We start from the raw sequence: 13,759 nt of genomic DNA on the forward strand, positions 1-13,759 counted from the left end.
TTAATTTAAGCACGCTGCTTACACTGATGGCGTCATTTAACCCCGGGGCCCTAGAGGCATTAAGCCTTAATTGCCATAATAATTCCCTGTATTCTAAAGGGGTTTCCCAGTCACCTCCCCTAATGTTGCACATAACTTGCTCCAACACTAAAAATATTTTTATTTTTTTTTCGAATTTTCATATATATGTTTTTTATAAAGTATGTTTTACAAGGTGTTTGTAACATAGGAATAGTAACGCAGTTTTTAAAAAATAACGCTAAAATGCTACACGATTTATTTATTTAAAGTTTGGTTGTTAGTAAGGAAGACAGATTTTGTTCAAACTAATTATGTAATTACACAACTAATTGAATCATTAGCCACTTTTAATGAATTGTATAAAGAAGTGTTTTGAATTTCACAAGGCATCTTGACAAAGCCTGGGAGGTCGCGGGTGAAAGCGCTTGAGTTCAACTTGGTTCGTTGTGGAATTGTTTTGTGCTTATTTTCGTGTTTTGTGAACAACGTGCAGTTTCGAATTGTAGAAAGGCACAATAAACTTTTTTATTGCAAGCTGTCGGTCCATTTCGAAGCTTTATTTTACCTGGTTGGTAAGGCGGTTTCATTTTGGTGGTTCTTACTTTCTGTGTAGCACACTTGATTAGTAAAGGCATCAACTCCAGATCAAAAGTGGTTATAACCCCTCTGTACTCTGCACTAATCTGGCCCATAATTGAGTATAATGCCCCATTTGGTATGTATCGTAGAAAGCACCTGCAGCAATTGGAGAGACCTCAGAGGTTTCTAACAAAGAAGATCAAGGGACTCCAGCACGTGCCCTACACAGACTGACCAAAGTCTCTGTCACTGTACTCTGTATCGTATAGAGTTCTTAGGGGAGACTTATACCTGGCTTACAAAGCAATCACAGACCAAAACCTAATGAACTTGCTGCATATCCGTAAATCAAATGGGACTAGAGCTACCTGCTCCAGGGACCTAAATATGGCCTGCGACTTAAATAGGACATGCTGGAGGGACAGATTTGTTTCCCAGTGACTGCCACATCTTTGGAATAGGCTACCAATTCACATGAAGTAGAGCAGCTGTGTGACACTGTTCATGAGGAACCTGGGTGAGTGGATCAGGCACCGTAAATTCTTACTGGAGATAGCGCCCACAACCCTCCTGGACATGAGCAGTTACTACTAAATGCAATCTTGGGTATTGACTAGTATTTCTGTGATAGTACATTGGGTTGAAACAGCTAGGCTTGAAATGACCTCCAGGTCGATAGCCTAGTAGTCTAATCTAACAATCCATATGTTTGAAGCGGATAAAAATTAGACAGCATGGATCTAATGTTATGATAAGTACATAACTTTAATTTTTAGTACAGGATCTGTTTTTTCTTTTTTTTTTCTTCTTTTAATTATTCTGCTCTTTTTCAGTACATGGAAGGTGCTGAATGTGGTTTACTATCAAAATGTCGATGGACAAAACATTTTTCCGGTCACAACATCGAAGAAAAGGGCAAATGTGAGAATATCCAACTGCACACAAAGTCGAATCTGCTGAACGAATTCAGCAGGCTTGACATTGTTGTCGAACAGAGCACATGACTGCCATGTAGGAGCACACTGACGTGAAACTCCTATACTTAAAATCACGATTTTGCAGGGGGGCAAGCCCCCCTGCACCCCCCCACACCCACTGCTAACTATATATTCCAACTCCAAGATTGCACTACAGTGAGGAATGGGATGAATATCCCACACACCGCACTATACCGTGATCTCTGTGCAGTTTTTCCAGTTCATATCAGCAAATGCACAGTAGCATTCACTGATACAAGTTTTGAACGTGGTATACTCAGCAACACGGAAATTCGGACATCTGTAATTCGTTTTTCCGTCTGCGGAGCATCCATGTTTGACATTGTAATAGTAGACTGCTGAATGTATATATATATCCTACAGACACGCATATACTGACAACCCTGACACAGGTGTACATAGTGCATAAATATGTACTAGAAACATCTATATAGACTCCCTGAATGGCAAACTTCACATACTCCATATTTCATAGAATCGTTGTTTTAGTAATTTTCCCTATCTGTTGTGACTTAGGAGTTGGTTATGTAAGTTGAGGGGGTTGGGATGTCACACAAAACTGGGTTTCAGGGCTTTTTTGCCAAGGAAGAAAAAAAATCCAGGAGTTGAAAAGTATTTGTGAAGGTTTTGAGTTGGTAGTCATTGTGGATTTGTGTATTGTGAGCAAAGGTATTTCACTGTCATTGCATTACAGAACTTGCAACTTTATGAATTGCATTATTAGCATGACTGTGCACAAAATGTGGTATGCACAGAAATTTTATCTGTGTGCACACTTTTCTTTACAAATGGAGAGTTTTTAGCCATTATGCTATAGTATATTTTGCTGGCTTTGCTGTTTGTTATACTGAACAGTTGATTTCTGCTGGAAGCCTGGGATTTGTGGGAAGTGATGTCTACGGGGGTGGGGTAGGGCTTTAGCTGAGTTACATGCAGAGGCATGGACGATATGCTGCAGCCCCTTGCATGCTGTCCCCTTGGGCCACATGAGTGTGCATGGGAGGTGGAGATTTAAGCCTTTAAAGGCAAAATACTCCCTCAGCAGCAGTATGATACTACCTCAACTTGTCTCAGTTTTCTCATCGACTGGACATAGAGTCAGTTTAGGGAAGATCATGTCTGGTTTGATAGATCTGGTGAACAAGGAAAAGCATTGGGAGCAGTGGATGGTCAGCTCTGGGTGAGGCAAAAAAAAAAAATCTGTGTATGCTTCAATAAATGTTTTCTTTATCCATGCTATATTGTATATCAAAAGTGTGTTTCTCATTGTCTTACCGAGTTTACCTTTCTCATATTCAGCTTTATATTATTATCTGTGAACCATCTAAATATTCTGAAAATAAATCTTATAATTTAGTAATAGCGTCTTCAGAACTTCTTGTAATATTTGTGTTATTCTTACATTTAATCATTACAGTTTAGGATGGAGATGTGTGCATATTCTGAAGGAAGGATGTGACCTTTTAAATACAATTTTGAGACACTCCTCTTTTTAGGGATATTTTTTGTATGAATTACTGTTAACGTAGTATTCATTAAATATGGGAATCATTCACAGGCTGACGTCTACCCAGCCAACCCATTTTCCAGAGCTTTGCTCATGCAAAGGATGCAGACCACCATCCTCTCCACCTGGAGATGTATGCCTACATTATGGATAAAAGGGTATATCGGCCTGTGCCATCTTCATTTCATTTGCCTGAGAGAAAGCAATGACCTCTGTTTTGGAAATGCTGATTTTCTTTTCAGTCTCTTCACTCTCAACAATGACTGCTCCAATGCATCTTAGAGATCATGATCACCTGATGGTAAGAGGACATCATCACTTGTAAACAACTAATCTTTGACATTCCATCTTTGAAAATCACAAACAAGAGAGAAGACAAGATGCATCCTTGACAGAGTTCAACACTTACCTTTAACATTTTTGATTTAACACTGAGACTGTAGATAGAACTGTCACTTCTTAGATGCATGGACTGAATAGAGCAATGGAACCTTATATTGCTGTAATACTTTCCACAAGACATTCTTGATTATATGCCTTCTCCAATTTTGGAAAGTAGTCATAGATGGTAAAGAACAAAGATTTGAGTCCCTGTTCCTTGGCCAGGACAAAATGCACTTTGCTTCTCCTGAATCAGAGGGTCAGCTATTGGATGGAGCCTCCTTTCCAGCATGTTTTCCCAGAGAGGCAGAGAAGAGTGCTCCTTCTTTGATTAGAACACTTTTTTGAAAATGAGAACAATGCATCAGTTTCCCAGTTCCGTGGTATGCTCCAAACTTTTATGCAGCATTGAAAATTTGTGTGAACCATGATCTCACCATTGTTTAACACTTTCATCTTTTTCAGATGGATCTGATCCGAAGTATTGTTTTAGTAAATGGATGCTAAGTACAATAAGTAAACTTTTGTTCTGGTCAGAATAGTGGTGTGATTTAAACATGCTTGAGCCACACTTAATCGGCAAAGGTTTAATGTGCAGAAGTTGTTGATTATAAGGTTGTTGGATGCTCTGTTAGGCACTTATCTAGATACACTAGATGGGCCTGTTGGTCCTTGTCAACAAATATCCTCTCTTTATTTGAATCAGTGCAATTGTGATCTGTATTCTCAAAACAAAGTTTATGGGAATGGGCTTTTAACTACCCTGTGTCACATAACATTTTATTGTTATATTTTCTGTTACATTTCAGACAACAGCCTGGAAGATCCAAAAGAAAGGGGTCGGAAAAGCATAAGGGGCCATGCAAGAAACCAAAAATCACCAAAGAAAATCATATAGATGAGGATTTGATGGTTGCTATGGCAATGTCACGATCTTTGCTCGAACAAAAGAAGGAGGGTACAGCTGACAATGCTCACATAGCAGCATCCCTTCAGCAGAAACCTTTGCTGTCAAAGATAAAGCCTGGAGCTGGTAGGAGAAATGAATGAATAATTTCAAAATGTAATATGCTTTCTTTGTCTACAGCAGGCTGTGTCCTAGAGATGGAGGAGAAACTGTTGCACTGCTGGAAATCCCATGAGAAGCTGCATTTGACAGATAGGAAGGAGCCTCCTACCATTTTTTTTTTGTGTTTTGTTTTTACTCGGCATATCTCATGGCATTCCAATGCTTTGTATTCTCCCTTCATTTAGCAGTTCATGACTGCAGCTGCTGCTAGCCACACTCCCAGGAGAGTCTACCATTGCCCATGAAACCCTGGACTTCTACCTGTGGAAGGAGAGATATTTTTGGGATGGGAAGTCAGTCCTTTGTTTTCTGATCTGCTCTTCAGCAGTGCAGGCTTATCTTAGAAATGCATTTTTTTAACAGCAGATATCATTTTGTTAGAAGATTAAACTTCTAGACTGCTTAGCATCCCTCTTCCCCCCAGTTGGCCAGCACAGACACCTGGAATTTGTTGATTAATTAAATGATGACACTTTGCAGAAAAAAAGTAGAAATTGAAACATGTTCAGAATTAAAGACAGAGATAAGAAAACTAAAAACACTTTGCTGGATGACTGCTGAAAGAAAATCTAAATTTAAAAGTAATGTATTTTATCTAATGCTAAAAATGGAGTTAGTGGAAAGAAGTAATGGGTGATCTCATATCATACTAAAGTGTATTGTGGGTTTCAGAAGGCTTAACCTGCAAAACAAAACTGGGTATGTGCAACTGTTATACCTCCAAATCATTTCAAACAGTTAATCAGAGGACCATACGAGATTACTAGGCTATTGGCCTGGAGGTCATTTTAAGCCTAGCTGTTTCAACCCAATGTAATGCCATAGAAGTACTAGTCAGTACCCAATATTGCATTTAGTGATGACTGACAATGTCCAGTAGGGTTGTGGGCGCTATCCCCGTAAGAAGTCAAACGCACATTAATGAGGTGCAGAAGCTCAGTACCTGATTTGTTTTCATGTTTTGATGTTCTTATTTACTATTTTTCATTAGATGCTCTTCTCTTTTTCTTCTTGTCAGCTGTGAAGTCCCTTCTTATACTGGTCTGTTTGTTTCCCCTTCTCTCCAGACAGCTGGTGGGGAGCTGGAAGTTAAGATCAGAGCTTGCAACCTGTTAGGGTGTTTCTAGATTTTAGTTGTTAACCAAACCTATATTCCTCTCAACAGTCTGACATGTTTTTGAACCCCACGTGCAAATAGAATGACTCATACGTGTTTCTACACATACATGCATCTATTCTCGGCTAAAGCTTGTGAGAGCACACGTCAACTTGTCCTTTTGCTTGCTACTACACCTGTCAGCACTGAAGGTGGCATTCCTTTTTTTTTTTTTTAAAATTTGCATCTCATTCTAGGATGTTTTCATCAATTATTTTTTTTTTTGTGTGTGTGCTCAGTGGCATTGTGGTGCTTTGCTTGGAGTATGTTTAACTGTGTTTTTGCAAAGATTAGGAGAACGTTGGTCAATGGCATTGATGAGGGTTTAGGATTTAGTTGAGAGAACTGTATTAGCAGGAGTTGTCTCTTCTTTTTAACTGTGAAATGAACTTCAAAGGTGTACACCTTATTTCTGTAATTGTGAAGTAAACCCTTATCAGTACTTAATAAAAGAATGTTTTTGTAAAGAATTTCCATACTTCTTACGAATACAAGTGATATTTTATGTCCTTCTAGTCATGTGCTGCAGTATTCATCACACTGGGGAGTCTGCCTATGGCTGACTTGTACATCCGGCCAGTGTACAAAAGTTTACATGCTACTGCAAGGTATGTGCGACTCCACACATCATCCCGCATATGTTGCTCATAAAGAGACATCGGGTATAAAGCGGACATCAGCACGCACCAACTTCTGAACTTTATTGCCGTCTGTTCGGTCACCTGCTCCAGGTGTTCATTCATCAGATCGGTTGTGTACCTAGATTCAGTTAAGTACTCCGTTGGGATTTTTTATTTCTTAATTTTTGTTGCTACTGTTGGTTTGTTGGATGATTCCATGTTGGCTAGGAAGGGCAAATGTCAATGTGGAAGGTAGATTCCACATAAAGACGCTCACGATCTCTGCTTGTTCTGTCTAGGTCCAGACCACGATCACACTACTTGCGCTGTCTGTAAGTTGCTTGTCCCCAAAACTCTTAGGAGCCATTTAGCTTCACTTAAACTTTACTTAGAGAACCAACATCTTAAGTACCTGGTATGGGAGATGGAGGTGATGTCGGGTCCTTCGGACGAGCCTCAAGCGAAAAAGGCCTAGAAACCTAGGCCTCATCTTCCAGCTGTGCCCTCTCTTCCCAGCGTCCCTCCTGAGGCTGATGTAGACCCTGAGGTCACTCACTCCAGAGGTGGTGGATGTCCCTTTGGCGAGTACCACAGTGGAAGGCCAGAAGGAGACTACCAGCATGTCCTTGAGGGAAGTACAGGTGTCCAACTTGGGTGAAAAAAGGGAACCATGGCTCGTGATATCAGAAGGTCCACGCAGCATCACCCAAATCACTGTGCATGAGGATTGTGCTTACTGACATAGTGGAATGTAGGCCAACGTTGGGCCCTTCCACCTTACATCAGTTAGAAGCCCCTAAAAAGAAAAAAGTTAAAAACAAAGATGTTGAACCTGCTCCTAAAGAGCAAGCTTCTGATTGGCAGACTTTCTCACAAAGCCTTTTCAGTGCTGCCTTGGTACTGTACCAGTCCTCACCTTCCTGTGTCCCTCTACAGGCTTTCTCCCCTTCCACTGCCTTTAAGAGGACAGCTGCAAATACCTCTTCAGATGAAGAGGAATCTTCAGGGGATGAGTCATTAGCCTACTCCACCCAGATTGCCTCCTCCCTGGGGTATGCCTCCCCAGAAGAGGAATCTAATGGTACAGATTCCCCTGGGGACGATATTTCTTTTAGAGAGACTATCCATAAAATGAAAGACTTTTTCAAGTGGGACTGTTCTCAAGTTTCAGGTATTCAAAAGGGGTATTATGACCTCTTGCAAATGGATTCTCCATCCCCCTCTGCCATTCCACCAGTTCTAACTGCTTTCCTGGATGCGTTTACAGCTGCATCCAAGTGTCCAGACTCCCAACCCCCTGCTCCCAAGCATCTGGACAGGTTCTATAAAATGCCTGAGGACTCCCAAGTTCTTGTTCAAAGCTCCATTTGCAGATCCAGCTACCATTTCAGTTTCAGCTGATAAGGCTTTCAAATTACTACATTCCATCTCCTTACTGCTTTCTGATAAAGAGAACAAGGTCATGGAGAGACTGGGGAAAAAGGTTTACACCCCTGCCACTCTGGTGTTGTGGGCAGTTTATTACCAGACCCACATGGCAAAATACTCCTTGGCTGTCCTTTCAGATGCAGTAAAACTCCTTTTAGAGCTCACGGACTTTCCTGCCAAGGCAAAACTGGCAGCCATCCTCAGTTCCTCTGCCCAGGTAACCAGGCACACCATAAAGGCCCCAGACCCTGGGAATTATCATCCCATTAGCCTGAGTCTGATATGCAAAGCTATGGAACGCAGCATCATGGACCTAATAAACAAGGATATAGGAAATCTCCAAACTCTGGATCCCACACAGTTTGGTTTTATGAAGGGTAGATCATGCCTTCTCAACTTTGTCAACTTCTTTGAGTCAGTCACCAGAGCTGTGGATGAAGGCAAGGTGGTGCATACAGCCTACCTTGATCTGGCTAACGCCTTTGATACCATTCCCCACTCAGGAATCATAGAAAAACTCACTAAGCTAGGCATCAACCCCTATATCACTAGATTGGTTGCAAACTGGCTCACAGGTAGAACCCACAGTGTGAAAGTAGCTGACCAGTCATGAGTGGAGTCCTACAGGGTTCAGCCCTGTGTCCTCTCCTGTTTGGTATCTACTTCTCTGAAATCCAGGCCAACACAAAGAGACTATGGCTGACAAAGTTTGCAGACAATTGCAAGTTGGGAGCTATTATTAACTCCTTGAGTGATGTTGACATCCTACAGAAAGGCCTCACTGAGACCAACGACTGGTGTCAGAACCATGACCTTAAGCTCAATGCCAAAAAAATGTGTCGTCATCCCCTTTGGGAAAAACCCGGTTCCCATGAATTACCACATTGATGGAAGTCCATTGAACACAGAAGGTGTTATAAGAGATCTGGGAACACAGGTCGACAGCAACCTCTCTTTTGACCACCACATTGCCACTGTGGTCAGAAAGGCCTTCTATGTGGTACGTCTCATTACTAAGGGTTTTGCATCCAGGAAGAAAGAGGTCATTGTCTCCCTCTACTCTTCCCTCATTAGGCCAGTCATTGAGTACAATGCCCCATTTGGCATGTACATCACCAAATACATGCAACAACTGGAGAGGCTGCAAATGTACCTCACAAAGAGGATTCTAGGCCTTAAACATTTGTCCTATATTGACAGACTAAAAAAACTCCAACTATTCTCTGTCTCATATCGCCTACTTAGAGGCGATCTCTGCTTGACTTACAAAGCCATGTCTGACCCAGCTCTGTTAGAAATGCTACATCTAAAGAAATCCCAATCCCTCCGCACCACGTGCTCCAGAGACCTCAACCTCATTATCACAATCAACAGAACATGCTGGAGGGACAGGTTCATAACCTAGAGGCTGCCCATGCTATGGAATAGACTCCCCATACATGTCAAGCAGAGCACCTCACTGGCCCCCTTCAAGAGAAATCTTGATGAGTGAATGGGAAATAGAAAATTCACCCCGGGGATCACTGCAGTGGCTTTACTTGACAGAGGCACTGGGAACTAAGGTCAGGTGGCACGATGCCAGGGTAATCCTATGGGTAGGCTTGTAAAGGCTCCAGGGCCATTAGCCTAGTACACACCTATGAACCTAAGTGCAGTTACGATACTGCAGATGCCTCAGCTCTGGCAGCGGCCTCTGAGTCAGTCCTGAGGACCTGATGACTTCAAGGCCAAATTGATGGATGCCCCCCTTGATAATAAAGCCTTATTTGGTAGCTTGGCTACAGACTTATTCAAATGTTTACAGGAAAAAGTTAAGGAGCTACAGGACCTTAAGCATATCCTTGTTTTTCCTGTTCCCAGGTTCCGAAAGAACTATCCAGCAAAGACAGCCTTTGTTAGGAAACCTGTCATGCCCACTTCCTCTAAAAGTAAGAGAGGCTGTAGGAAACAGGCTTCTTCTTCTAAATCTGCGCCATCCACTCCTGCTGAAAAACAGCCTTTTCAGTCCTGTCCTAAGCCTGGTAGCCTGAGGCTGTCTGCCTCCAGGATCATCCACTCTCCTATCACTTCATCTGTTCCTCTCTCTTGCAGATTGGAATCAGATCACCCAGGACTCTTGGGTCGTCTCCATCATCTAGAGAGGATTTTTCATGGTTTGGGAAACTTACCTCTCCTTCAGAGGCATCCCACAGCCACCAAAAAAAACAATTGTTTTCTTCCCTCAGGTCATCTCAAATCTTCTTTCTCAGGGGACAATTTAAGAGGTCCCTTCCTCCCAACAAGGGAAAGGTTTCAATTCCAGGATGTTTTTGGTCCCCAGGAAGGATAGCCCCTGGAGACCCATCCTGGCTGTTTCCCATTTGAACACCTTCCTGAAAGTCCCCTCCATCCGAATGTTGACTTTGCTTTCTCTGCTTCCTCTTATTCTTCCCCAAGCATTCATGGTATCTTTAGACATCAGAGACACTTATGTTCACATCCCCATTCACTCTCTGTTCTGTAAATTCTTACATTTTTCTGTTGCTTCCTCACTCTATAAATATTTAAATAGCTTTTGACTTTAACTGTGTGAATTTGTTAAAATGTATCTGCACAATATTTTTCCACTATGGGCAATATTGCTCACACTTTGTATTCTTTGATATGTATTTGTACTTGTACTTTTATTTTTGTTGGACTGCTATCTTTATTGTAATCTGTTTCATGGAGCTTTTCTCCCCGGGCCACCACTGAAAACAGGCTCTCTGGGTCCGGTAGACTTCCCCCGGTAATCAAACTGGAAATAAGTAAAGTAAATAATTATATTTTTAGTTTTGTGCTTTGCCGTTTAGTCTATCTATGGCACCAAATGTCTTCACAAAATGCTTGGCTCTTGTCATAGCATTTTGCAAACTGCAGGGAATTCAAATCTTCCCTTACCTAGACAATCTCCTAATCCAAGCCCAGTCCTTAGACTTACTTCAGGAAAACCTTTCCTTCATTATCTCCCTTCTGGAGAGTCTAGGCTTCACCATAAACTATCAGAAGTCCTTGCTGATCCCCTCGCAAGACCACATTTTTTTGGGCGTCAGGATCCAGACAAACAAGATGGTAGCGTCACTACCCACAGAAAAGGTGATGTTCCTCACTACCTACTTCCAGAGCATCTTACCCCTTCAATCCCTGACTGCCAGAAACTTCTTATGCCTCATGGCATCTATGATCTCCATGCTTCCATTGGTCAAGTTGTACATGAGGAAGATTCAGTGGTTCCTAAAGACAGTTTAGATACAGCACTCCCACCCTCTGGATTTCATGATTCCACTCCTACCTTGCATAAAAAAGGAGTTGGATTGGTGGATCCTACAGGTGACCAAAAATGCTGGTCTCCCCCTTCAGCCACCCCTCCCCTTTCAAGATTTATACATAGATGCCTCAGACACAGGATAGGGTGTGACCCTACAATCCTAGAGGGTCAGGGATGTTTGGACTCCAAAACAGACAAAGGAACATATCAGTGTCAAAGAGATGAGGGCCCTCATTTTTGTCTTACAGATCTTCAAACCCAAGCTAACTCCAGGGGTGCTGAGGTGGTTCACAGACAACATCACTGTTCTTTGGTGCATCAACAAGCAAGTGGGATCGAAGTCTTACCTCCTATGCAGACTTGCCCTACATACCTATGAGTTAGCCTAACAAAGTCAAGTTTCCCTTCAAGCTGTTTACTTCCCCTCAACTCAGAATGTGGTGGCAGACATATTAAGCAGTTCCATGACCCAATCATACAAATGGATGTTACTTTGAAACTGATCTATCATTGGGGTACACCTCAGGCAGATCCTTTTGCCTCCTCCATGAAAAGACAGCTTCCAAAATTTTGTACCAGTATTCCACAGCCCTTTGTCTGGAAGGTGGATGCTCTATCATTCTCTTGGAAGGGGGTGTTTTTGTATGAATTCCCCCCTTGCCTCTCCTCCAAAAGGTCCTACTGACGATTCATCAGGATCAACCAAAAATCTTGCTGGTGACTCCGTTTTGGCCAAGGCAGCACTGTTCCCCCTTCTCCTGCACTTTGACAATCATCACAAGTTACCCCACAGGATGGATCTACTCATACAGGACAAGGGAACTGTAATACATCCACAGCTGTCAACTCTGAACCTGGCTCTGTGAGTGATGGGGATTTGATTCCCTTTTGACACTTATTTTCAGAGGGCATGCTTCAAGTTCTGCAGGAGGCCAGAAAACCCACTACTAGGAAATCCTATGTTTCCAAATGGAAAAGATTTTCTGTCTGGTGTTGCAAGAAGGGCCTACTTCCACTGTCAGTGGATGTCCTATTGGCTGTGTCCTATCTGTGTGAACTGATGTAGGGCGGGCTGTCCTATTCTTTGGTGAAGGCTCATCTTTCAGCCATCTCAGCCTGTCTGCCTATAGCTTCTCATGTAGCCTCTAGGTTAGAGGTTAAACTGTTTCATAAAGGCATCCTTCATATTAGACCACCAAGGAAACCAGTCCCCTCTCCTTGGGATCTCAGTTTCGTGCTACAGAAGCTTACTTGGGCACCTTTTGAGCCAGCAAGCTCCTCTCCCCTGCAGCATTGCACATGGAAAACAGTTCTGTTTGTGGCTATTACCTCTGCAAGAAGGGTTTCTGAGTTGCAAGCTTTGATGTCTAATCCCCCTTCCCAGGCTCCCACAGAGACCGGGTATCCTTGCGTACCAACCCTTCTTTTATGCCCAAGGTGGTCAGTGAATTATCCCTTATTCAGTTTATTAACCCTCCCACTTTTTTCTTTCCCCTCTATAGTCCAGTGAGAGAATTCTGCACACCTTGGATGTGCACAGGCAACTCGGGTATTACCTTGATAAAACTAGACTTATCCGAAAATCTGACTGCCTGTTTGTGTATTAGCACCCAAAGGCCCAGGACTAACCGGTTTCCAAGCAGACTATCTCTTCCTGGATTTCTAAAGCTATCTCCTTCTGTTATTCAGCTAATGGTAAGAGTCTGTCTTCCCAGTGAGGACACACTCCACGAGGGTAGTATCCTCCTCTGGGGCTTTCTTTAAAGGCTTAGACACTTGCTGTATCCTGGAGGTGACTACTTGGTCCTCTGTCCATACCTTCACCTAACATTATAAACTTGATGTTGTCTCCAGGTCAACATCGAGGGCTGATTTTGCCAGAGCTATTCTACATGGATTTGTAGAAAAAGTCTCTGCTCCTTCTCCCCTCAATCCTTCCCAAGCATGAGCTTTAGCATTCTTCCTAATGTGATGAATACTGCAGTATATGAATAGAAGGACATGTACTAGTTGCGTAAAATCTTACCATAGCCATAGATGTCCTTCTCTTCAATATTCTGCAGTATTGCTTGCCCCCCTGCCCTTCTCCCTGATGCTTTCCTGTTTTTCCTGGTGATATGTTTTCTCATTTTGGCTCAGGCTGGTGCCTCGCAGCATTCATTTCTGAGGTTGGTGCATGCCGATGTCCGCTTCATACCCTACATTTCTTTATGACCGACATACGTGGGATGATGTGCAGCATTGCACGTACCTTGCAGTAGCATATAGACTTTTGTACATTGGCCAGACATACGAGTCAGCCAGAGGTGGACTCCGCATTGTGATGAATACTGCAGCATATAGAAGAGAAGGATATCTATGGTTATGTTAAGATTTTACACAACTAATTTTTCTTTATCCATTTTGGCCTCTCATGCTTGGTGAGTATTTAGTATCTTACCATTGATTCCCTGCCACCTGTTGTGATAATGAGAGTGAAAGCAGGATAGCGAGAGGGCTGTCATCCAAATAATTATGAGAGGTGATTTTTATCTTTACCTGCACAGTCTCCAGTGCTTGCACTACATGTCTTTCTTTATTAGCAATCCCATATGATTGCATGTACTTTCTGCATGCTGCTCCAAAGTTGCTTGTGTCACATCACTATGCTTCTAGGCAGGTGATCTCCTCTGGGTCTTTCTGCTGCTTTTGTATTCCCATGTCTCCTCTTGATG

The 13,759-nt window shown here is 42.5% G+C and overlaps 1 protein-coding gene across 1 annotated transcript in view; it reads left to right on the plus strand.

Annotated features, from left to right (window-relative positions):
* The window catches only part of SLX4 (SLX4 structure-specific endonuclease subunit), a 1,828,351-nt gene that overhangs the window by 528,129 nt on the left and 1,286,463 nt on the right, over window positions 1-13,759 (plus strand). Inside the window, exon 6 of the mRNA XM_044089343.1 lies at window positions 4,296-4,519. Coding sequence (XP_043945278.1) covers window positions 4,296-4,519 — 224 coding nt within the window. The remainder of the gene's footprint in view (window positions 1-4,295; window positions 4,520-13,759) is intronic.

The sequence above is a fragment of the Protopterus annectens genome, chromosome 12.part0, assembly GCF_019279795.1.
Source record: "Protopterus annectens isolate FY-2018-M chromosome 12.part0, PAN1.0, whole genome shotgun sequence".
In the NCBI taxonomy this organism is placed as follows: domain Eukaryota; kingdom Metazoa; phylum Chordata; order Ceratodontiformes; family Protopteridae; genus Protopterus; species Protopterus annectens.